The 27,072-nt window shown below is 42.5% G+C and overlaps 1 protein-coding gene across 2 annotated transcripts; it reads right to left on the bottom strand.

Moving 5' to 3' along the window:
- Positions 1 to 27,072, bottom strand: LOC114621035 (glutathione S-transferase A3). 2 transcript variants are annotated; one of them, XM_028767191.1, is made up of 7 exons: positions 27,054 to 27,072; positions 16,321 to 16,427; positions 8,089 to 8,140; positions 6,464 to 6,596; positions 5,253 to 5,394; positions 2,727 to 2,858; positions 1 to 765 (listed from the first exon to the last, which is right to left on the bottom strand). In XM_028767191.1, the coding sequence occupies exons 2-7, from the start codon at positions 16,405 to 16,407 to the stop codon at positions 646 to 648; spliced, it is 666 nt and encodes a 221-aa protein (XP_028623024.1). In that variant the 5' UTR covers positions 16,408 to 16,427; positions 27,054 to 27,072; the 3' UTR covers positions 1 to 645. The 2 variants fall into 2 exon arrangements, with proteins under 2 accessions (XP_028623024.1, XP_028623023.1); XM_028767190.1 differs by lacking the exon at positions 27,054 to 27,072 and having other exon boundaries at positions 16,321 to 16,543.

Genomic DNA, 27,072 nt, shown 5'->3' with positions numbered 1-27,072 from the left:
TTTTGTATTTAGGGATAACTGAGTTTTTATTAATTTTATTACAGAAATTCAGAGATTCTGGGGCTGGGTAAATGATTGTCCCTGCCATAACCATCATTAATCAGCCCAGGAAGAATGATGGCTCTATATTGAACATAAATATATTGTTTGAAAAATTGAATTTAAAAAAAAACCATTAATAAGTTGAAGGAAAACAGTTCCTCTCAGTTTGAGTGATCACATGTCTGTGTGTATTTGACCAGAAAGGGCACTCTCCATAAGGAAAGATTATTTTTGCATCAGCCAGAGTTTGAGATAAGGATTTCTACTTAACTCTGTTAGACAAGGATATGACAGCTATTTCATGACAATGTTTGAATACTCCAGACTCTAAGAAGTTTGTTTTGTTTTATTGAACATATCTGAGAAAGAAAGAAGCATATCTAAGAAACTATCTGAGAAAGGGACCATGACTGCAATTTTACCTACAGCTAGGTAGATTCCCAGCAATTTGTCATCAGCCATGTCTATGTGAATTAACACAGCAGCCTTAGAAAACTTGTTCGCCTCCCAATAAGGAGGGTCAACATTTAGTCAGAACACTTCAATGTTGCAAAGCTTTCAAAGGCTGGTTTTGTGGGCGGTATGTATCCATAGCTGTCTGAATTAACTGAAAATCTTCTTTGCTGATTCTACACATTTTGCATCATCAAAAGGCTTCCTCTGGCTGCCAGGCTGAAGAAACTTCTTCACTGTGGGGAGGTTGCTGACTCTGGTTCTCAGTGCCTGCAAGAGACAAATCAGAGCCTCAGAGAGTGGCTGAATAAGGAGTTTATTGTTTGTCCAGCTCTGTGGCCCTGCCAATCAAATGCCCAACTAAGCCCCTCCATCAGCACCAGGGTGGAGGTTGGAGACAGACACCCAGAGAGAATGAAGATGAGAGAAAGGAAATGGAGCTTCGCCCCAATATATCTTAAAGATTCATTTGTGAAAGTTTTTCCCTCTTTTTCTTTGGACTTTAATCCTGCAGACTCATCACTTCTGTAAACTTTAAGGATGAACAATTTCTCAGATACTGATACATAGACACACCCTAATAGATAAAAATGATCATTTGGGATAATAGAATTAGAAATGGTGGTAGAAAGGAGAACCGGAAAACCTGGATCCAGTCAATACCAACCTTCACTGAGAAAGAAAAATGGGAGTAGCAGGGATTGGCAGTGTGGCCCAGTGGTACAGCATGTGCCTCATATATGCAAGGTTTACTCACGAGCACCACGGAAAACAAAGGCAAATAAAGAGAGAGGGAGGGCTTAGGAATGGCTCAGTGGGCAAAGTGCCTGCTCTGCAAGCGTGAGGACAGGAGTCTGGATCCCCCGACCCACATATGAGCTAGGAGAGAAGTATGTGTTTCTGCCCCAGTGCTGTGGTACAGAGGGTGGAGACAGACAGCTCTGAAGTCCTTGGTCAGCCAGCCTAGCTGAACTGATGAGCTCCAGGCTCAGTGACAGAGTGTACCTCAAATGAGTGAATGAGTGAATAAATAAATGAGATGGAGAATGATCCAGGAAGACATCCTGTGTCTATTTCTGGCATCCATATGCATAAGTGCACGTGCACACCCCCACTCATCACACACACACACACACACACACACACACACACACACACACAAAGGAGTTGTTGGATTATGGAAATATGTTTGTAAAGGAGGCCTCTGTAGAGAGAACTATGTAGTGGTGAATAATTAATTCACACTGAGCTCCTGGCAGGTGATCACACTTCCAGCGACCCGCCAGAGTTCTCTGGATTCTTGAATGAAAGACACATGCATCAGCTTAGTTTTGATATATGCTTTGACTAGCTCAAAGGCTGGGCACTTCCAGACCTCCCCCTGGCTAACACATATTCTCTTCTGTTATTCCTTCGTTAACACTTTCCAAATTTATATTTTATCTTTGCTGCCCCAGATCCAAGCTAGGCACGGATCTCTGGGGCTGCGTCCCAGACTCTTATGTCAGTGGGCCTTTGAGTCTGATCCTTCTGCTTCCCAGTCATGGTGTGGTCCATCCTACGCCCCTCTCATGGTGGAATTTAGAAAGTGCTAATTAAGGAATATCAGAGGGGAGTGTGTGGTAGCCACGGGGAGGTTTGGAAGTGCCCAACTGTCTTTCATTTGAGAATCCAGGAATTCTGGCAGGTAGCTAGAAGCTCAATCACCAGTCGGAAGCTCAGTGCAGATTAACTATTCACCACCACACAAATACAGTGTTCGTTAATGTAGAAGCCTGAAAAAGACCTCTGCAGATACATTCAGTGTGGAAGGACAAGGCTGCACCTTTGATAGAGAGAATCCCATTGAAATCAGGATCAAATCTAAGGTGGAATCAGATGTAGTGAGAGAGAGTGTGGTCCTGGATTCTTTCCATTATACAAGACAAAATTATATGTCCTGAGAGAGCGTCCACCTCAGATTTCCTCATGTAACAGGATTCTTTTCATGTCCTGGAACTAATATCTAAAGTCTAATTTTACACACACACACACACACACACACACACACACACACACACACACATATACATATACATCATATACATATATATATGATATGTCTGGAGGAGAGGGCTAGCTATGGAGACAGGACGTAACTGCAAGTTGCATCACTATCATCCTGATGGTCAATATATTGGTTTCCATGAGGTAAGATATGGGTTGTCTTCAAAGGGCTTGGGACAGAGTACCTTCAGCAGAGGGAAGTTGTCTATAACGCCTGGGTCCATCTCTTCCATATGGTAGAGAAGTTCAACCAGGGAAACATCTGCCCTGCTCAGCCTGTTGCCAACGAGATAATCTTGTCCATGGCTCTTCAACACCTGAGGAATTCAAGATGTTAGTTAGATCTTGAAGACAACTGATGTCAGACTGGGGCCCCTTGAGTTCTCCTGAGCCGCTCATATCAAATGCTCCTTCCCTGCCCTGTCAGGTGCTTATGGGGCCCCATGCTTGTCTCTAGGCCCTGGCTCATGATAAAATCAAGAAGCAGATCTCTGACCATCTGTCATCTGTCCTTCACTATATCTTAGAGACTTGACAAGCTCCTAGCTCCACAGGCACCATTTCTTCCTACCCACCCTAAAGCCCTGACATTTGGAGGTGGCCCACATACACTCTGTAGTCTCTTTGTGGGAAGTCCTTCACTGTGTGACTGCACCCTTCACACATGTATAGACCGTTTCAGGGACTACCTTCCTCCTCGTTCTGCTTCCCAGTATTCTCATGTCTATGGCATCTACAGTAAGCCTGAACTGTCATCTCTGCAACATTGGCTCAGGCTCTTTCTGCTCTGGGATCGTCAGCACTGCTGAAGCATCACAGGGTTAACTAAATCCATGGCTACAATTAGTTTCCAAATGCTAGGAAAAAGGACTATGATTAGTACCAGGGCAGGTAAAGGGGATGAATGCATACATTGAACAAACAGGATGTCAATTTTGTCATCAAGTAGACATTGTGTTCTTTAACTTACTTTCTATATGTATGCATGTATGTATGTATGTATGTATGTATGTATGCATGCATGCATGCATGTATTTATTGAGCCAGATTTTCATGTAGTCCAGACTGGCCTCAAACATACTGTGTACTTAGCCTGGTCTTGAACTGATCCTTTTCCTTCTCTATCTTGAGTGCCAGGCATGTGTCACCATGCCTAGCTCAACTTTTCCAGATGAATGAAAGCTTTTAGAAAAAAAATTGTCATAATAAGCAATATTTGCTAAAATAGTTCATCTATGTTAAAGTCTTAAGAATGAAGAAAAAATCTCCCATAGCACTACCAACTAAAGATAATATGTCCTCAAATACATATTAAATTAGGTATACATATATAAATCACTGCTTGGTAAAAGACAAGCTGTAATGGATGGTGAGCATCTTTTCATGGGATTCAACCTGATCTGTCAGCATCACAAGAGTCAGACTCTGAGGGAATGATGATTTATGTTCTTTTCTACACCCTAGATCTGACACACAAGCAATGAATTAGTACTTGTTGAATTAACAAAGAAAAGAATAACCTAATATGAATAAAATATCCAGCATTATTGAAATCCTGAAGATGAAAGGGGAAAGCACCATACGCAGTGAAGTGAAAGTAGATGAAATCTGTGGTTCTTCCCTTATGTGCAAGGCACCTGCCACTGTTACATGCCTAGAATTATTTTTCTTATGTTCAGTTTGGCCTTGGGTGGTTCAATTCTGAAACATGATCTCTTCATTTGTAAATGGAATTCTCAGGAAGATGTATACACACAGCAAACACACATATATGTATAAAGACAGAACTTTTTTCTTTTGTTTTGTGTAAATTTCTTTTTAAAAATCTGAGGGCCATGTTGCTAATTCCGGCATTTTTTTCCCCTTTACATCTCTTCCCTGTCTCCTCCCTTCAATGCCTCTGACATTATTGTGTAGACACTTCAAATTGATCCTGAATCAGAACAATATTCTTCTGAAGGCCACCTGTTTTAGGCTTCCATATATCAGGGGCAGAATACTTTATGATGTATTACTTTCAGCACGATGCTCTCGAGTCAAAAGATGACGGTGTACTGTTTAATCATGAGCAGCCTCTAGTGTGGCTGGGATATTCACATACACCAAGTTCTAATTGTGACTGTGATGTCTTTCAGAAAACCTCTACTGTAGGTCACAGCAGAACAAAAAATTTTGAAAAAAATAAAAAAACACTTCTCTCTGCTATAATTATCCCAATGGTTCTTCATATTCTACGTTTACACAACACCTCCAGTGTTTAGGTGCTGAATTAACAAAAGACCAACAACCCAAGAACACCTTCTTTCTTTATCGTGACTGAGGATCTGTGTCTGACCCCACCCCAAATCAAGATGCAAAGATCCCCAGCATGATGCTGTTAGTAAGTAAGACCCTGAGAGGGAAATAGATTAACTGTAGGTTCAGTGCTCATGAACTGCATCCCTGATTCCTAAAAGGGGGACTCTTAAAGGCGTATCTCCCATACGCCATCTGGAATTGAAGGCACAGATAGAAGGCAAACATCCACGAACCACGCAGCAAGTCTGTCCCAACACCAGTCCTGACACCAATCTGCAGGGTCTTGATGTTATATTTCATAGCATGTTTTAACAGACTTGGCATTTTTGTTATTGTAGCTTTAGTTACCCAGGTGTCCACTGAGGACTATCAGACCCTCTGAATGTGTGGAAAGTCAGTCAGCTTCCACTCACCTTTTCATACGCAGGGAAGTAACGGTTCCTTGCTTTGTCCTTGATTGTGGCAAGACTTGCCTCTTTCTCCTCAGGGGGCATGTGGGGGTAGTAGAGAATCATTATCTCCAGATCCCACACACCTTCTGTATACATGTCAATGCTGAAAAACAGACAAGCATTCTGCCAAAACGCTCTCACCTGAGGTTTCATACTTAAAAGATGCAAAAGGCAGTGGTAAAACTGTTCACCTCTGATGGGTATATGGAGTGAGTAGTAGTAATCTGATTTATACTTGCAGATTAGCAATCCTTTTGGACTTTCAAAAATATATACAGAGTCTCTCTATGTAGCTCTGGCTGTAATTCATTATGGTGACAGGCTGTCCTTAAACTCACAGCAGTTTGCCAGTCTTGGTCACTGAGCTCAGTGATTAAAGGCAAACGCCACCACATCCAGTAACATTCCATTTTGAATGACCTGAATATCTAGCAAGCAGTGTTCTTCTCTGTATCCACTCTCTGGTTAACACTTGGCTCATTTTTAAAACACTATAACTAGCACAGCTATACACATTCCTGTGCAGTTATTCCTGAGCATGTATTTTCATTTCTCTTATGTATTCACCTAGTAAAGGAACCGCTAGGTTATTGGTGACTTGACATTTTACCTTTGAGAAATAACCCACAGTTCCACAGAAGACTTTTGTTTGAATGGAGTGGTTGTATCATAGAGAGAGAGGAGAGCTAATGATTAGTCTTGGTAGCTTCAAAAAGCCTTCATTCAGTTCCCATGAAAAGCATCGTACAACCCTGGTGTCTCTGCACCAGACTCTATGAGTCACAGGCAGGCTGACTCTATGTAGATTTCGATGGTAACCTAAGGTCATGGTTACTGTTATATGTCTTGTAATGGATAGAACTAGAAGGTCAGCTCTTTGGATCTTTCTCTTTACTGTCAATCAAAGACTTGGACTTTGTGCAAAGTTATTGGCTAGAATATCACTTCTAAAGATTAAACAACTCTTTTGGAAACAGGACTCCAAAATCTCCTATTCTACAACGACACATCTCTAACCCCTCATCTTCTTCCCTCATCTCCATGGGACTCCTCCTAACTGATGTCAGTGTATGCTCATCCAAGCACACAACCCCACTGTGTTCATGAATCCCTTGCCCTGCTTCTGCTTTCTCAAGATAGGACCTAAATGGTTCAGAGAAAGTCTACCATACAGGGCTCTCTCCTTCAGGTCCTTCCCACAGAGGTTGTATTTGGCAGCAATGTAGTTGAGAATGGCTTTGGTCTGCACCAGCTTCATCCCGTCAATCTCCACCATGGGCACTTGATCAAACATTAAACTTCCATCTATTGATGAAGAAAGAAAAAGAAGACTAAAATGTCTGTACACACACACACACACACACACCACACATACACACACAAACACACTTTTTCATGCCCTGGTCAGAACATTTAAAACAAAAGGTATTTCATGAATGCACTGACATTTTAAGAACAACTTGTTGCTTGCTAAATCTTTAATAAAATAGCATTTTTTTCTGCATCTGCTGTATCTTCTAAGTTTTAGCCTATTTTATTAATATTTTAATTTCATATCCAGAATATTAACTCTGTATCTGTTGCATGGGACATGATGGAGTGTTTAATTCACATCTGTATATATTTTAGGAACAAGATGAGGGAGGTACAAGCCAATGGTCATCCAGTACCATTCACAAATGGGAAAGTCCCAAAGTCTCTTGCTGTTCATGGCATCAAGACAAGATCACAAACCTGCTTCTTTGTAGGTTCCCGTGTGTTTTTCACTAACACCAAGGGACAGTATGTACTGAGTAGACCCAGGGACCCTCACCCATAGGTGTTGGCCTTCTCCCTTTTCACCTTACCCCCCTCATAGTCTTCCACATAACCAGTCTAATCTTTCTGTTAATCCTAGAATACAGTATTAGCGAATCAGTATGTTAAACCTGTTAGAACTCAAGGTAAGTGATCGGCATATTTGCTCCTGGCGTCCAGCGAGTTGTATGTGGATGGAGGGCACTGTGGGAGCCTGAGCTAAGGCAGAGAGTATGTGAAAGCAGAGATAGGACATCTGTGGGGCTCTGGAGATGGCTTCTCAGCAACTACAAAGAGCTTCTCAGCTCCTTTAACTGAGAGATTTTCAGGTCCACTCATAGAGAAAACCCATGACTTACATTCCTTCAGTGAACACAACAATTATGTGTAGGGAGTTGGTCTGGTACTGCTATGTATTCAAATGCTAAATACTGGCCCCTAAGATCAGCATCTCCCACTCCAGGTGATGTTCAAGTACAAATGATGCTATGTAAACCTTGCTCCACAAGTTATCCCTGATTAGTTAATAAAGATGCCTACAGTCTGGGCTGTGCAGAAGAGAGGAGTTCTTGGGCTTCAGGTCTGAGGTAGGGACCATGAGAAAGGGAGAGGAAAAGGAAAAGCCCATGGCCATGTGGCCGATGGATAGAGTAGAGAGATCCCAAACAGAACATGACAAGTGATAGATATCTCGGAGATGACCACAGCAAGTAGACAAAATAGGATAGAGGGTTGATACCTGCCCTGCTCTAGTGCTTCTGAGCTTCCTATAGTACTAAAGCTGTCTGGGTCTTTTATCTAGGAACAATATGGTGTGATGTGGGGTAGAAATCCCCTAATAGATAGTTAAAGGCAACATGGTGGTGTAGCAGCCCCCCAGAATAATAATAACCACAACATTACATAGGTACTGTCTTATCATTAAATGCTTATAGCTTCCACCAGAAACACCTCCCCCCCCCAAAAAAAAAAATCAGGAACATTTAGATCTGTTTCTTACCATTTCTTAGCCTTGCCAAGTCATCTCGAGTTTTCAGAAACTTTTCTTCAAACTAGAAAACAGGAAGAACAAACAAGTCTGTGAGGAGCAGGCCCTTAAACAGGACCAAGTCCATTTTGTAATAGGAAACTTGTAAGACATGTCTGGACATGTCTGGACATGTCTGGTACTTGTAAAGGCAAGTCTGGAAATGAAGCTGTGCTGAGATAACCATACACGAGTGGTTATCTGCCATGTACGTCAAGAGTAACTCCAAATCCAACATAAAAAAGGATCCCGTCTGGAGTACTTCATCATACTTGTAGCCATGACAGGCTAACGTGATCCTCCAAACAAAGCCTCCTCAGCACCCTGTCATCAAAGAGTTAACCGAGAGACCTACACCTCCAACTTCTTGGTCGAGCTCCGACTTCATGCCGAGAGACAACGCCTCCAGCTTCCTGGTCAAGCACCCTGCAAGGTCAAATTAGCAATTCAACTCTCTGGAAGCCGCAGCCTGACCCGGCCTTCAAGGACTCGAACCTGTAACCCGACACCATCAAAAGGATTCAGGTCGTATAATCCATGAATGAATGATGTGCTTATTGCTATGCTTATTTCTTTGATAATTAGCAACTTATTATTTGTGTTAATTGTGCATATTGTTAGAGGCAACCTATAGGAAATGTGACAATATCTTGTAGCAATAGCCTTAGCATTTGTGTTTGCTTGCTGTGCATTATCATTAAAGAAGTAACTGAATTCCACAAACTCTGTCTCTTGGTGTACACTCTTCCCTCTCAAGGAGCTGATGATCTCACAATCAAATCCAGTATACAATCCCTGAGTGGAGCAGGACCTGTCGCTCCTCTCCCCGCGGGGGGATTCAAATCCCTTGCTCGTGACAAAGTCTTTATTAATTAAGTTCATTGTGCTCCAGGATTTTCACTTTAATGGCTCCTGTCTATAGATACTGAAGACCTCCGCAGAGGGGAGACCCTCTCTCAAGTCTCAGAAAGTCGCGACCACCCAGTAATCTGCTCGAGACACCGTGTACCGGAGCAATTGTGAGGTTTATTAGGGCGTGACAGCTAGCTGCCGGTCAATTCATATGCCCACGCAGGAGCTGAATTGACCCTGACTGCCAGTTTGAGGAGGGTTTTTAAGGGGAAAAACCACAAACCAAGGAATGGGGAGGGGGTGAGAGGTTGTTAGGGTGATATAACATAAAAATAGTGGAACATTCCAAAGGAATCCAACCTACATGAGTCAGGATCAGGTGAAAACTCTCTGTACGATTATCTTTCTCAAGAATGTGGTCCTGCCCTGTCACTGTGGCCTTGCCCTGTCACTGCGGTTCTCAGCTTGGTTCCCAGCTTGGTTCCACCTAGTTCACTTGCATTCTTTCCTTTCTCTTTGCAGATAAGCCAGTTCCAGTAATGGTGACTGGTCTTTCCACATTCCTAACTTGATTCATGGCTCAGTTTCTCCATGTCTTTATAAAGAAAGCCTAAAGAATATTTTATATGTCTAAAAAGAATTCTATATACCCAGTATCTATAATTTTTCACTCTACAATACTATAAAAAAGGGGGGGGTTGTTTGTTTTGTTTTTTAAAGTTTGGTACACGGGTAATCTACGCTTGATGGATGGAAATTTATAGCAGATATTTTTTAACAAAGGAGCTGTGGTTACAACTGTTAAGTTTCAGACCCGGAAAATGTGCCTATTTAACATACCAAAGTGCACCTAGCCTCCAGGTTTCCCCAACATAGCTCTGGGTTTAGCTGTTATAGGGTGTGGCTGGCATACCCCTACCCTCTGCTCTGAACTTTCCAGCCCAGGGGCTGGGCTTCCCTTCCCCCAGAGGCGTCAGTCTCCCTCTCCTTCTGCTTCCCCCCTTCCCTCCTTTTCCCTCTTTCCCTTCCTGCCTCCTTCTGTCCCCCTGTCCCTCTCTCCCTCCCTCCCTGGGCATATGCTTTCTCTTTCCTCTGTCTCCCTGCGATTTCCCTGGCCTTGTTCCTTGGGACTGGTGAACTCACCTGAGAGCTGCCCCGCAAATAACCTGCCCCCTTTTAAAATTCAGCTTGAATTGGCTTATTTAGTGGGCAGAGAAAACCTATTATCTTGGTGCCAAAGACCAGGGAGGAGTTAAGCCCCTAGTCCATGTCGGGGAGACTGAAGACCTCTCCTTTCCCCTTATCTTTCTCTCTGCTTGACCTGATCAACTTTTGACCAGGTGAGTAGTAATCCTTTGCCAGCAGCCTAAGAAGCACCAGATACTTCTTCTGGGTCTAAGTTCCCCAGGGTCCCTTGCTATGATGGGATGTGCCAGGGCAAGCCCATTCCAGAACAAAGAAGGTCTTTGTTCAGGAGCTTTAGGATCCAGAGACATCTAACCCAGGGCAAAACCCCTCTCCCTCACTCCAGGCTACCAGGTAGAACACCGTGTAGTCCTCGGGTTCCCCCTGCCTCCCATAGTGGTTGCTCAAACCAAGCTGACCTGACCTTCATGAGATGTGCATTTATCATTTGTCTGTAAATTCAATTTCAAAGTCTAGAGCCCACTTTATGATCGCCACATAGCGCTGGCTCTTGTGGTCTGCCCACATGGACCTTGCCATTGGCTTTCTGCGGGCCTGTGCTAAACTAAACACACACGTCCTCTCTCTTCCTCCATGGACTCAGATTTTATACAACAGCGTGGCTTCGTTCAAAGACCAGAAATCGGCCTACCTGATTTCCAAATTTCCACTGTCATGGCCAAATGATTCACAAATATCTTATATCTAAACTCGCTATGCTATAAGCGCTCAAATTCTCTTATCTCTAAGGTTCCAACTCCCCACCCTTAAAAAATCTTTTATCTCCTGATTTCTTTGCACTCTGCTCTCAAAAACAAAACATCTTAAGAAGATGCTATAAATTCTTATCTAAGAATTTGTAAGTTACTCATTGGATCTGGTTTAAAATGTATATAATCTACAACAAAATTTGGCTTTAAACTTAGAGCAAAAGGCATATAATTAAAAAAGAAAACCTGGGTATTTGTACACATGGGTGTTTGTATATGTGCTTCAACTCTTGTTTTGGGTATATGTGCATGTAATATGAGTACAACTCATTAAAAAAAGATAGACAGACAGACAGACAGACAGATAGAGGAAAAATGTTTTAAATAGCAACCATGTCAGCCACATGGTTGACACCCTGCCATGTGTCTTTACCATCTTAAGACGACCATGCTGTATAAAACAACAATCATAAAACTTCTTTGTCCTAGTGAACTGTTTATTATTGTATCTCCTTTTAGACTAAGAAAGCAACAAGTCTCAGATATTTTAAATTGGTATGGACTTCTGTGTGACGTTGGTAGAAATTTAAGGTTATATTTGCTACAACGTACTGTATACATGATTCAACTCTTTAAAATATTCTGTATCAAATTTCATGCCTTTGCCAATGACTCAACACCAACTGCTGGTAAATTTAGATAAGTATACTGACATGTTTAATGAGTAAGATATATTAAATAATCAGGATCGATAAACTCCTAACGTCTAATGATGTCCACAGTAATATTTAACTAGCTTCTCTGCCTTTAAGCCTTAGCTGTTTGGATACTGTGATTACAGGTTTTATTTTCGAGCCAGGCATGGCGGCACAAGCCTTTAATCCCAGTCTAAAGATCAAGTTCCAGGTCAGCCAGGGCTGTTACACAGAGAATCCTTGTCTTTTAAAAACAAACAAACAAAAAAGGCCTATTTTGATACTAAAGGGGCCTCAATTCAAAAATCATGATTTTTAAAGCTAAAAACCTAACAGGGCAAAACCTAAATTCCTAGTCTTATGAAAGCTACTAAATTATTATAAACTGTTAATGATAATTAAGAAATGCAAGTTAGTCGTCGGTCACCTTATAAATGATAAAAATCCTTTAATGTGTTAAGAAGTATATTTGTAATCACGCTAAGTACTAATGTAAGGAATTATAGTAATAAGCCTTATTTAGCCACCTGTGTTTGAATATTTTCAAGGTTAAGACTGGTATGAGTAATTACATACAAGCAAAGTTTGTCTGGTCAAATATACTTTAGACAGATGGATGGCCCTCAAAAACTTCAAAGATCTGTAGAATACGGCATTTAAAATGTATACTAAAAAAGCTCTTTGTGATAGACATGCCAGCATCTGAGAGCACCCCAGATCTCTACAGAAGATAGGGACAGGAAAACCTACACCTAAAGCTTGCTTCAAACTCAGAAAAGCTGGACCCTGGGCAGTAGACTGTCCTTTGCCTCGAATGACAAAGGTAGGACAGCTCTTCAAAATTCCTACTCCACAGGAAAGTCTCCTTATTGTAGTTGACGTCACCTCTCCTAGGACCATTCCTGTGCCAGTGACTGTGACATGAGCTACAGGAATGACAGTGGCAGGGAAACACTGACCTTTTCTTCTCGTTATGCATTTGTAATATTTCATCCAATCCCCAAGTGTAATCAGAAGGAACAGTGTGTGTCTCCAGAATGGAACAGGGCATGAGCCTGTGTCTAACATCCTGCCTATAGACGTGGACTGTACTTAACAACACTTATGTCCTCAGGAGCCCTGCTATGGGTAAAGCACTTCCTGTTTGCTACATTACTTTACCCTTGCAAGTAAAGTTGCCTCTCCTGGAAAATGGGGGCACAGTTATATAGAGTTCCTGATGTAAGAAGGAACAAATATCTCTACATTATTTTTGGTTATTAAAATAGAGGAGTTCTGAGATGGCTTTGTGAGTTGAGTATGGCCTTCTGAATGTATTAGGTTCTTTACATTGGCCATGCTACTGGGTGTTCTTGTGTCTCAGTACCCTACTCCATAGCAGGCATTTCCTTACAATGTCTGCGGGTTGATCTCGAGACGAAATCACTGAAGAATGCAAACCACCTATAAACCGCCAGTTTTATATTATGTACTCAGAAAACATAAGATACCATTAGGCTTTTAAAAGATGGGTATGTACATATAAAAGAACATCTTTCAACTCACTGGGAAAAGTAATAATTTATTTTGGATCTAAATTTGAGTGGCTGTGGCCTGAGAATGTGGATTTAGATAACACCAAGTTCAATTGTTCCAACATGGAAGAAGTTTCATAAAGTTTTGGTGATAACAGAACAAAGAAGTCACAAGTCATGGCATTTTTTTTTTTTAAATACAGATGCTAGAAACATTTTAGAGTTGGGTTACAGTCAAATGGAGGGATCTTGACTGTAGCTGTCTCGGATGCTATCTGATAACACTTTCAGCCTTTAGTGCTGAAACATCCTTTGTTAAGTCAAAACATTCCAAACTTTTCATCTGTCCATGGGACATTAGGTCTGACACAGAGGTGGACAAAGAATACCTCTTAGGTGTCTCAAGGTTGTCCATAATAGATAGTAATTAGCCTCTGGGTCTGTGACAGCCAAACTCTCCATAGTCTTCATCAGCCTCTGCAGAATCAGTCTTTTATTTTTTTTCAGGAATTCTCGTTCCCAGGTACCTTTTGGTATCCCTTCTGTTTTTCAATATAGCTTAAACTATTCTCGTATTGATGAAAAATGAACCATATCAGTTCATTTAAATGTTTTCCTGAAATAAGTCACTGTGCTTGTGACGTCTACAGGGAGCGGGGCCTTGCATCTGTTACAACTACAGTCGCCATGCATACTTCATAGAGAGAGCACAGGCGGACTGTATATAATAATTCAAGTTGTTTGTAGGCAGAGCCCAAGGAGAGCCCATGGAAAGAGTCATCAAGGCATGGGACTCTTAGAGTTGACATGTTTGGTTGCACTAGTGGCCATGTCTCGTGTTAGCTGTGAGATGGTACGATCAATTGCTTGACATGGGAAAGACTTCATTTCCTCATTTATAAAGTTAGAGGAAGTGTATTCTTCTTTAAAAGAATACTGGAATGTTTGCAAAACCCTCAGTACCTCACTTGCCCCACAGAAAGCAAAGACCATTACATAATACACAGGTGTTACTTTCAGTGACTAGTTGACTTTCATGGAGTTCTTAGTTGTAAAAATTCAGGACTTTGGGCTTATTTAGCATGCTCCACGGATCAGTTTCTTGTGGCAGTATATGATCCCATGATATCACACTCTAGACACAATAAGATAATATGATAACAGTTTGCCAAACATCCAGCCCAGGAAAAACATAAGGGTTAGAAAGTGGTCATCTCAGGAGGGTGGGCAAGGTGAGATGGGGCTGGGAGTGTGATGCTGATGATGATGGGGAGGATGGATGTGATGACAATGACCATCCTGTGGATACAGAAGTTCTGATCCAGAGGTTCCAGTCCACTTGTTCTCAGTAGGCTCTTAGGCAAGAAACACCTACTAAAGCCAAGTCTTCACAGGGCTGCTGCAGCAAATAGGGAGAAAGCAGCCGGAGCCCATGTTTTTTCTTTTAAGAGCAGATATCCTAGGCCCTAACTTCCTCCAGCCAGGCCCTACCCCTTAAAGGTCCCACAGCCTCTCAGTACAGATGCAGGCTGGGGACCAATACCCTACCTTTGGAAGGCGTTCCTGACACACAAGCACAAACAGTAACTAATGCCTTGGCCTTTCATTTTCCCTCACTCCTTGATCATTGACTCAGTATCTCCATTCTAAGCACTGTGTGGGGTAGAGTTACACATTTATAATTTGCATTTATTTACATATATAAGTATTTATCATAGTGCTATGTTTCATACAGCATTTAGTTTGGCAACATTCTGTACAGGTTTGTGGCCTAGAAGCATTATGCCTCAGAACATTTTAAATTATACACCTGTTTCCCTCTAACTGCAGAGTTGAACTGCCGAATAATGTAACCTCATTGTCAAGGAGTATTTGACTCTTTAATATCTTTTTTGGGGGTGGGGTTATTTATTTATTTACTTATTAATCTTTTTTTTTTTTTTGGTTTTTCGAGACAGGGTTTCTCTGTGTAGCCCTGGCTGTCCTGGAACTCACTTTGTAGACCAGGTTGGCCTTGAACTCAGAAATCCACCTGCCTCTGCCTCCCAAGTGCTGGGATTAAAGGTTGCGCAACCACTGCCCGGCTAATCTTTTAATTGTTTTCTTTTCTTTTTTTTTCCCATTTTTTTCTTTTAATTGTTTTTAAGCCAATATATAAAGTAGTTTGTTTTATTACACATTAACACACTGATGTGTAAGTGTGTGTCTGTGTGTCTTTATGTGTGTGCTCATGTGACTCGTGAGTGCGCATGTGTGTGATTGTCCTTTGTTTGTATTCATTTCTATTCCCCACTGCCTTGGCCTCACTTCCTCCACCATTATTTCATCCTTAAATAGTTTATATTGTTTCTCCTGAGCATAGGAACTGGGCTGGAAAAATAGCTTATTTGGAAAAATGCTTGCTATACATACATGGTGACCTGTGAGTGACCCCTAGATCCTATGCGAAATAGCTGGATATGATCGTAGATGCTTGGAATCACAGAGCAGCAGAAGTGGAAATCTATGCAAACCTGAGGTTCCCTGGCTACGGTTGGTGAGCCCCAGGCCAGTGAAAGACCCTGTCTTTACATATATATATATAAAAACGGTGGCTCGGATGGCTGGTACTTGAGAAATCACACTTGAGGTTGATCTCTGACCTCCACACATGTGCCTTCCTATGTACACATATGCACATACGCATCTGCACATACAGATAAACATACATGAATAAATGCAAATAAAATCTAGAATATGCAAAAACACCTACAATATATGATCATATAAAAAACTAAGGTAACAGCATCAAATAGACAGTGTTCATTTTTCTATTCTTTTTCACACATGGCACGTTTGTTTTTGTTTTCTATGGATCATTTGCATCTAAATAGAGTGTATAAATTTTGATAAATTACACGTATTTTGTTGTTTTTGAAGACTTATTCTCCGCATGTGTGTGCATGTGTGCATATGAGTGTGTTTGTGTTTGTGTGTGTGTGTGTGTATGTGTGTGGTGTGTGAATTGAAATCATTTCCCTGGAATTGCAGCAAGTGCTCTCAACTGCTGAGCCATCTCTCCTGCCCATATTTTAATGTTAATGATCGACACTGAAAACAATTAATATCTAAGATAAATCAGTGCATCACTTAAGAGTTGGCAGTTTTTATCTTCGGTCATTCAGCAAGACACTTTGTCAGTTCCTGTGAGGGAAGTGTTTGATACAAGAAATTTCAGGTTCCACTTCAAATGACTCATGCAGAACGTACCTCTACTCCAGCTGCAGCCAAGAGCCACCGGATAGGCTCCATTCTTCCCCTGCCATCGAAGTAGTGAAGGACTGGCTTCCCCGCCATGGCAGCAATTGCTTGGGTTTCTAAACAGGGATGAAGCACACTTCTCTTAAAAGTCTGTCCTATGGGGATGTCTGGACAACAGCTGCTACCTGAAGAAGCATCTGCCTTCTTGATGGCAGAGCTGGAGACATTCCAGGTCTATGTTCCTTGGTCCAGATTGGTACACGTCAGGAGCCACCCTCAGATTGCAACAAACCAGTTTAGTGTGTCCACTGATTAATATATAACTTAAAAGAAATAGGATCATAGTTCAGAGTGCAGGATGATAATGTGTGGGACGTCATAGGAAAACAAAGTACCAGCAAAGTACAATTTATTGTAGACCTCCAATGGTCCCACCCATCCACCCCAATCTCTTTCTCTCTCTTCCTTCCCCTCCTCTCATGTCTCCCCTGTCCTCCCCACTTGGTGAAGGTCTAACCCAGGGCTTTTCACAGGCTAGGCAAGCTCTGTATCCCTGAGCTACATCCCCAGCCCAGATCTCCTCTAACACACTGCCTTTAATACCCACATGGTCACATGACCTGCCGCTTTCTCCAGGTTTCAGTTAAGGAAACAGGACATGAGTACGTTTAAAGCAGTGTGCACAATCAGTGCAGGGACAGGAAGATTCGGGGAGAGGAACAAGGACAAGAAGGATCTGTACTCTCATAAGCAAGCACATCATACCCCAAGGACATGGCTAACCCAGCAATGACCACAGCAGCAGACACTCACTGTTCAGCACTTTGGCTGTTAAGCTGCATTTGATCAAAAGCAGAGATCAGACTCCTTGCTTCTGCATTTCAAGGTGAAATCAAGGAAGAGAAGTATTGCTGAGTCTATTTTACACAACATAGGACCAACATCAGGAAACCCCATTTCCCCAAATTCCTGTGGATAGACAAAAGCCAGCATTCCCCAAGCATTCTACCAAAAGGAGCCATTTCCCTTATCAGTGGCAGAAAGTTATCTGTGGTTCCTAATAGCATACCAAAACCCACGCTGGCCTCCCTCAGTATCACAAGTACCTGCTCCACACTTTAATGCGCATGTTAGCCACCTAGTCCTCCTCACCTCCTACCCTAAACTTTCCCAGAATATGGGCTTGCCAACCCCCAGCCACTTATCCTCATTATAACTCTGCTGTTCTGGCTATGTTCCCTCTTTTGCTCACACTCTTTTTATCTTCCTCTCTCCGTCTGCCTCCTCCATTCCCTATTCTCTCTCTCTCTCTCTCTCTCTCTCTCTCTCTCTCTCTCTCTCTCTCTCTCTCTCTCTCTCTCTCTCCTCTGTCCTTGCTTCTTTTATAGCCAGGTCCATGTTCAGGCTACTACATTCTCTCTTTCCTATGAACTCTGTCTGATGTCCTCTCTCATAACTAAAATATAAACCACTCCCTTAGCCATATCCTGGAGTGGTCATATCATCAGTTTATCTGGTTATTAATGAAACCAAAAGGGGCACAAATGGCCCTAGTTCCAATGGGTTGGACCACTCCTAACTGAACTAGGCTATTGGTTAGAATTCTCCTAAGGAGTGGATTATTCGTCTCTCCTGGCTTTTGCCACCCATCATAGTCAACTCCAGATTTTAGAACTGATGTCTTAGCTGCTCCTTTCCTCTGCCTGCTCACCCCTGGTAAATGTCACCTTGGAGTTGCCTGCTCTGACGCTCTTGGTCCCTGGAACTTACTGGTAGGAGCTTACTTCTGCTGACTCGTTGCTCAGCGCCCTGCTGGAGCTTACTCTGTTTCTACAAACGTCACTATTGGGACAAATAGCTTCTCTTGCCTGACTGGGATCCCATCACATGGGAAAGGATGCCTCCCTTTGTAATTTGGAGACATGGAGTTTCCTTTGGACCTGACACCATGCTAAGGGATTTCCATATCTGCCACACTGGGCATCCTCATCAGTTTATCTTCATTTTCTCCTAATAAAAGTGTCACCTGATGGGACCCTTAAAATTATATTCACTGTACAACCGTGGAGATGGGTTAGTAGAGAAGTCTATGCTAAAAGAACTGCTGTTCTACCATTGACTCTTCTATTCAAAACCAAGTCTAGGCTTTATTAACTACTGTATGATGGTTTGAATATGGTTGGCCCACGGAGTGGCACTATTAGGAGGCGTGGCCTTGTTGGAGTAGGTGTGGCCTTGTTGAAGGAAGTGTGTCAGTGGGGACAAGGGCTTTAAGACACTCTTTCTAGCTGCCCTGCAGGGAAGCCAGTATTCTCCTGTTTGCCTTTGGGACAAGATGTACAACTCTCAGCTCCCCTACACGATGCCTACCTGGACACTGCCATGCTCCATACCTTGATGATAATGAACTAGATCTCTGAACCTGTAAGCCATCCCTAATTAAGTAATGTCCTCATAAAGTTGCTTTGGTCATGGTCTCTGTTCAAAGCAGTAAAACCCTAACCAAGGCATTTATAAGTTTTTTTAAATACAAGTGAAAATCTCAAAGTAAGTTATGAAATCTGATTTTTTGAAAAAGGATAGGACATTCCAGAGTGCAGAAAGTGTTAAGTAGATGGATGTGTTTTTTAGTTTCAGTGTGTGTATGCTGTATGTATGGTTATATGCATGTCCATATGCTCATTTGGTCACTGTGAATAAATACGAGGTCTTGACTGACTCCAGTAAGGAAATTTGACAGCTTCTCACGTCAGGTTGTTTGGAGGTAGTACACAGCAAAGAAATAAAGAATAAAAAGCAGTGGCTTCTGAGATAGATGGGACCAGTGAGGTCACGGATGGAAACTAATCACTGAGGAATCACTGGGAGTAGAGTCCCCAGTGCTGGACTTGGGGGAAACACACATTACCCCTTAAGCCCCAAAGAGCTGTTACAGAACAGAATACATCCTCTTGAAGAGTGCTTGATGTTGTACAATTGGAAACACTAACTTTGTCTTTACCAATAAATGTATTTTCTTACGTATGTGCACTTAGACTTGAGATAGCAAACTACTTTAAATAGCTTTCCTTAAATGCAGAGCTCCTAAGCCCCAAAGCTTATGTCATAAAATTTGTTGTAAATATAATCACTCCACTATTTTTACAGCTGTTGAATGTGAGTATTGCATGCTCTTATTAGCTGGAGTGATTCAGAAAAAGGAAGAGAGAGTAAGGGTCACATGGCTGCAGGTGACTGACTGTGGGGAACACTGAGCCAAGTGGTTCAGATCCGCTCACTAACCCTATTAGCATCGATAGAGGCTCATGGTACACGGTATTTCATCACAACGCCCTTCACTTAAACATCTGCCAGTCTCCAAACAAGACTTGACTCGTCAATTCTCCACCAGGACACAGGGTATCACACAGCCTCACAGAGTCAACAGAGGATGAGAACCAGAGAGACTGAATGATTCATGGAGCCTCACATGTTCCTTAGCCTCAGCCAGTTCTGAGGAGTAGCCGTGCTGTCAGTAACCACCATGTGGACAGCTCCTGGTGCTCCACCACAGAGGGTTTCATGAAGTTCAGGGAGAAACAACACAGTCCTGCTCTCAGAGTGTTAGACTATTTGCTTTCTCCTGGTTACAGGTCAGGGCCTCTCCACTCCAGCCTGGAGCCCTCCCTGAGCTCCATGCTGCCCTCCTGAGAACCTACTGCCCATTTTCCCAGAGTCCTTCAGCCAAGACAGTGTTGGAAGAGGAACTGGAGGGAGCATCTAATTCTTGAATGCCTTTCTGTTGGCAGATTTTGGGAAAGTTCAGGGAAAAAAAGACTGATCAAGGTTTTCAGTGCTTTACTTTGAAACTTTAGGAACTTAGTGTCCCATTTAAAAAAGAAAAACTGGCATCTAGGTGTGTGGTACCTGAATATAATCCAAACATTTGGAGGCTGAGCTATAAATTAACCAGATGTCTCAAAATAACAACAAAGCAAAGTATGAACAAACAAAAAGAACATGAAAAGAATATTTGAAAAAAATTGGGCTTCTTTCGAAATGAACAAATCTACACTGCTTCTAGTAGTAAATTAAAGGATTTGCATCTCTAGTGAATCCCAACATCTGGTTAAGGGTGTCACACCTTCAGAGGTAGAAGGAGGTCTTACAGATTAAGTCCTTCCAGCTTTAGAGATATGAGAATTCAATAGATTTCTAAATCTGAGACTTACCTTCTCTTCTGACTATAGAGACAAGTACACCACCCTCTAAAAGCTAATGGGCTGCACAATAAATTAATACACATAACATTCATAACAGACATCTCACAGGCATGTTCACTATTGTCTCGGTTCCTGGGGGACTAGTGTGTGACTAAACACATCAGCCATCACATCTGAAGCAACTGTGATGTATCAGGGAATGGTGATTGTCCAATTTGGTCCTTTCTCTATAAGAGCTTAAAGATATCCATGTGCCTTGTGGAAACCCAGCAGAACACAATGTGGTCAACAGTAACCTCATATATGTGTTTTAGAAACCTGAATACATGAATCGTGATTGAGATGACCAAGCAAGTAAGAACCATAAGTGAAGTCAAGTGAGCTAAGAGACTGGGGATCCTATCTGTTTTATGTTGGGATTCCAGAGCTACTTGCCAGATACAGTAGACTTTGGAAGTCCAGCATGTCTCCCTTCCTCCCTTCACATCAGGACCACATCTCACTCAATCATTACTTGCTTAGCCTCTTGCCAGCCTGCCCCTCTATAATATCTATTCCATATCCTTCTCCACAAACTTGTTTCCTATGAATTGTTAGGCCTGGCTACTTTGAAATCAGGACTTTCAGAAAACATCAGTCTTTCTTTTCTAATTGGTTCCTTTTCTCCAGTGCTAACATTTGTTCCATGTCATTGTTGACTTCCACAATCTAATGACCTCTGCATTCTAGCTACCTGCCAAATGCTCCAATGTTTGTCCCTCTTTTCCATAGTTCTGAGAACTCAGGTCCTTCTGTGCACCTCAGGCAGAGCTTCTGCTGCTTCCCCCCTGCTGAGGTTGGGGAGACCTATTGGGCTGCCCCAGTCTGAGGGTATTTTACACTCTTGGATGGTAAAGGTCAGGAATCCTTCTCAACATCCTAAAATGGAGAGCATAGACCTTCATAGAAAGGGTAAATCAAAATGGGCAGTGTTGAGTAGCTGTTTCCTCTGAATTAAAACACAGTCTCAAGAAGGAAAAAAAAAAACTAAGTATATATGACTATGAAAGCTAAAGAAACCTAAAGACCCCTCCCCATAGTTATAAAAACAATGAAAAATTTCTGGGAAGGGATTTTCTTCAGTGTACCTTTCTACAGTCAAGGCAGGGATTTGTAGAACACAGATTTTTGAGACATTACCAATGCCTTTGATTCGGCTGCTATAAATAACTCCAATCAAGACCATGGTTTAACAAGCCAGATGTGGATGAATTTTTTTCTTTCATTTGTCGATGACTCCCTGTTTGGAGTGAGTAGATTCTTGTTCATGTCTCCAGGAGAGGTCACACAACAGAGGGACTGAGGTTGGGCAACTCTGTGCCTGCCTTTCTTCTTCTCTGCTAGGAGATCATGCATCATACAGAGAGGATGTCACTGATGATGTATTCAGTTAGTGACAAAGACTAGATGAAAACCTGCCACTCCTGATGTTTAGAATTAATTGTTCCCATAATAATAAATCTCAGTTTGGACTTTCCTAGCCTACATAGTTGTGTGACACTGTTGCAGGCAGTAGAAAACATGGCTCAACTGTGCAAGCCTCAGCAGCTTGAGGAGTTTTTTTCATTCAGATTCAATTCAGTGAAAGCTGCAGTTTTTGGACTTATATCCTAAGGAAGAATTCTAGGATATGTCAGCATAAAGCAAAGTTGTAGTTCCATTAGAAAAGGTCCTGCCTTCCACTCAGGTTGAGGGAACATCGTGGAAGAGCAGGTAGACAAGAACCTACAAGCTGGAAAGTGGGGATGGGGGCTGTGAAGTGCAGTCCTCATGACATGACATGGCTATTGCACACTTGAACTCTTAACAGCCATGGTTACCTTCACAAAATCAAGCCGGTTAAAATTCTAGTATGGTGGGAAGGGGATTCCAGTGATCCATCCCTAATTGAAGAGCTAGTGACAGCTCATGGAGGGTGGGGCAGGGACAGTGCCTTCCCTTGCAGGGCGGGGAGTGGGAGTGCCTTTGGTAGGTTTCTCATGACCTAGTGGATGATTCCATATCTGTTCGTATGTGGGCAAAAATAATTGGACCAGTAGGTAGTAAAGCAAGGAGGTGACTGACAGTAGGGTGGGTGATGTGTTTGAGAGGAAGGTGGAATTGGAAATAGAGAGGAAGGGAGTGAGAAGTGAACATGGCCAGGATACCTCGCACATATAATGAAAGAATGCACATGAAATAAATTGAAGAGTCACTGCCTAATAATGGTTTTAGTATAGATTTAACCAGAGAGACAGGGTGGGGGGAAGGAGAGAGTAGGATGGAGAGAGAATGGAAAATGGAGGGAAGAGGATGACTATTGGGGCAAGGAAGGGAAGTGGTAGAACAGAGAGTGTCAGAGGGTAACAGAAATAAATATGGTGAAAGTATAATGATACACTCCATTGAAAATAGTTTAATGAACTCAGTTACTTTATATAGTTATTGTAGACTCTACTTTTCTGAAAAAGGAAGGAATAACTGTATATACCCAACTATGGGCAGATAGATGGGTAGATAGATAGATAGATAGATAGTTTGGCAACATCTTTAGGCATGCTTACTTTTACCCAAAGATCCCCTCCCCATCCCCACCTCTGCCAATAAAGTAGATTGTGAGTGGTTTATCAGGCATCTTCAACTTGTATGAAGTTTATGTGACAAATTATGCTAGTTTTTAAACTTATAAGATAGAATACAGATTTAAAAAATGTCAATGGCCGGGCGGTGGTGGCGCACGCCTTTAATCCCAGCACTTGGGAGGCAGAGGCAGGCGGATTTCTGAGCTCGAGAGTTCGAGGCTAGTCTGGTCTACAGAGTGAGTTCCAGGACAGCCAGAGCTACACAGAGAAACCCTGTCTCGAAAAACCAAAAAAATAAAAAATAAATAAAAAATGTCAATGTTCAAGAATCATGCTTTGACTGTAAACTTAATTCATACACTTAAGCCTCAGCCAGCAGGGGTGAGGAGCTCCTTTTTCTTCCTCCTGTCTAATTCTCTTGTCTTGCCTCAGCATCACAGTTCACACTTGCACATTATTTTCTTCTCTACAAAAAGCATCTCTAGCATAAGTGCAGAGTAAACAGTCCAAGCCACTTCTAGGTGATAAAACACACCAATGCCTGAGCATAAAATTAGCCAGTCCCTGAGCGTGACATTCCACCAATCCCTGGGCTTGCCCCATAATCAGGATGTGAAATTGTACAAATCCCCACTGTGGAAATCTCCACCCTGAATTATTCCAACCCTAAGAAACCCTAAATAAAATCTGCTTCTTGCTCAGTTCCCTGCTGCTTCTACCCTGGAGCAGGGGGAGCAACCCTCCTGCATCTCTCCCTATAACTCTCTGTGTGAGAGTGTGTGCCGTGTGACTTCATCTTATTTCTTAATTCCCTAATGCTAGGATGCCATTCCCTTCAAAACTGGAACATTCCCACAGGGGAAACCTTTCCCCTCAGAGCTGTATCGTTTCCATAGGGGACCTCCCCCAACCCTGCTCAGAGCTATAACTCATTGGGAAAGCCTTTTCTCTCAGAGCTGTACCACTTACATTGGTACTATACCTCAGATAGGCTCTCCTGGTGCCTGCACTCCTCCTTGGGGTCTATCCCTCATCTCCAGTCCACCTGCAACAACAGACTCACCTTCTGGCTCACTCATCACGTGGCACCCCATCTACCAGCGGCGATTCGGTAAGATCTCCCTTCAGCTGGGTATAAAAGCTTTCCTGAGTCTGAGGAAGTAATTGTTAGGCATCTGACACTCCACTGATACCCCAGAGGTACCCCAGCATGGTAGTTAAGCCTAAGGCTTCTCCCTTTACCTGACCCTGACCTTCCCCTACCTCTAGAACTGCAATTCTGCAGTTTCCTTAGGTCCAACCAGGCTATTTTGCCCCATGCTGCCCTTTTCTTCTGCCTCCCTTTAGTGCTGGCAATAATCCCACAGATCCTCTAGACCCTTCCCTCAGACCTGGTATCTTGTCTTCACATCTAGCCTCCACAAAATCTCTAATACCAGGCACGAGTCTCTGCTTATGCTTAATCAGGCTAAATCCCTAAGCTGTGATGATCCCCTCAGGGGCTCATGATTCCTCCACTCCTCTCTGAGTCCTGGGGATGCCTGTAAACACAGGCTGCAGTGTTCTTTTCTTCCTCCTCTCATCCATGGGACCAATGTCTTCCATACCCTTTCTCTTCCCCTTGGGATGCCCTTTAGAAAACCTCCAGCCTCTCCCCGTGTCACCGGACCTGAAGGGCTCCAAATTCATTTGCTTTTGCAATTGAATCAGGCCCTAGATAATCTAGCTGTTAGACAATCAATCCAAAATGTTGACCAGTGACATCATAGGTCTCAATATTATTCGGGACCTCTACAAATACTGTGAGTGATAACAGAAATGGAAAGAGATTCCCCATTCCCTATATTCAGGCTTTCTCTTTTCTCCACTCCAAAGCGTTTGTTTCTGTATGGTCTTGCTCACACACTCTGCTGGCTAGAGAGTCTCTCACCTCACTGTCTTCTATTGCCAGAACTGAAATCATTTATATCTTCAAGCCTTGTTTGCTCTCATCTCACTGGGTTTGTCTTCATAGGGACTCAGGTGACTTTCAGGTACGAGCGACATTAGAAAGTTGTCTTATGCTGTTCCACTCGATTATTGCATTAAGCCAAATTATCACTCCAACCACTCGGGTCTCTCAGATCTCTCTCTCTCTCTGGAATCACACTGCTTTAACTCCTCAGGGACACACTGGATTCCTCACAGTGATAATACCCTCACCCAGAACACTACCACCCTGCTACTATGTCTGGAAGCTCACAAGCCTTGATTCTCTGAAGACTCATGTTTATGGCTGCCCTCCCCCAAGCCCCGGCTGGGTAGTCTGGGACTTGCACCCTCATGTTCCCACATTTAGGAGTGGTACCTGGAGAGGAACCCTGACCAGTTCCCATCACAGGGCTTCTACTAGCATGTCATGAGCGAGGAGGAGTTGTTCAGGACTTATCCCTTCTTGTGGCCCTGGGAATAACTGCTGGCATTGCCACTGGAAACCATGACTGACTACTTTCCTTACTACCTATTATCTGTTTTCCTCTCAGTTCATCCAGGACCTTTAGTGAGTGACTCAGACCATCCTCATCCTACAGGGCCGAATAGACTCACTGGCCACCTTGGTACTACAAAATCAGTGAGGATTCGATTTACTAACAGCAGAGAGGTGGTCTTTGTCTCTTCCTCAAAGAGGGATGTTGCTTTTATCTTAACCAATTGGTTATAGTAAAGGATAAGATGTTGCAACTCCAGACAGACCTCCAAAAACATAAAAAACAGCTCAATGGCTTTGGCCAGTGGTTCATTGACAGTTTAATAAGGAATTGGATATTGCCTTTCTTAACCCCTTTCTCCTCCTTTTCTTAATCCTTCTAGTTGCACATTGCCTTATTAACTTCTTTCTTACATTTTTTTTCAACAAGAGATCTTAAAAATTTCTAACTAGACTTTTATTCAGTTGCTATTATACAATGACCAGCCCCTAGAGCTAGAGGCCTGTGACTACCGACTATACCCTTATGGTGAAGATCAAGTTTGCCCCCAAGAACTTTGGCAACCCCAATCAGCAGAAAGTACTCTAATAAAAATGTTGCCACATTCCCTACCACCTGGTTGTATTATTATTATTATTATTATTATTAATTATTATTATTATTATTAAAAATGGGCGAATGTAGGGTAATGAGCCCCCTTCTGGATGACAGAAGCTACCCAAACCCACCAAGCCCTGAGCATGAAAATCCACCAATTGCAGAGTGCAAATTTCCCGCCAATCCCTGGGTTTGATCCAAGCTCAGGACTTGAAATGTTACTAATCATCACTCTGAAATTCTCAACCTTGGAACAGTCCTCCTTCAAAAAAGACCGTATATCAGCCTTTCTCCTGTTCAGTTCTCGCCCCAGTAGAGGCAGTCACTTCTTATGTCCCTCCCAGTAAGTCTCCAATGTGAGGTTTGTTGTGCAGTGTGACTCTGTGGAATCACTTGGCTCCCAACTGCTGGGATGCCTTTCCCTTCAGAGCTGCAACATTTCCACAGGGAAACCTTCTCCCTCAGAGCTGTACCACTTCCAGGTCTTCAGGAAAACCTCCCCTTCAGACTTATAACATGCTAAGTCCCATGCTTCTCTTCCCTGGACATAATTGCAGTTTGTCTAGTTTGCTATTACCTCCTATTGTCTGCTTAACCAGTTGATGTGTCTCTTACAATAGTCCCAATTATCTTAAATCCTTTATGTTTACATCTCTGTAACAATGTAACCAGTAGAAATGGATTGAACAATTTTTAGACTGTCCTGAATGCAGCATACCTAGTCTGCATGTCAGTACAAAGCAGATGTTTTCTTGCATTAAATTACTTTCTAGGAACCTAAAAGATGTGTGTGTGTGTGTGTGTGTGTGTGAGAGAGAGAGAGAGAGAGAGAGAGAGAGAGAGAGAGAGATTGATTGATTTGATTCAGTACTTACCTTGTTATAAAGCTGTTCC

Source organism: Grammomys surdaster, unplaced genomic scaffold (genome assembly GCF_004785775.1).
Source record: "Grammomys surdaster isolate TR1022 unplaced genomic scaffold, NIH_TR_1.0 171, whole genome shotgun sequence".
NCBI classification, from domain to species: Eukaryota; Metazoa; Chordata; class Mammalia; order Rodentia; family Muridae; genus Grammomys; species Grammomys surdaster.
Note: the sequence above shows the minus strand (reverse complement) of the source record. Positions and strands in the feature narration are given on the sequence as shown.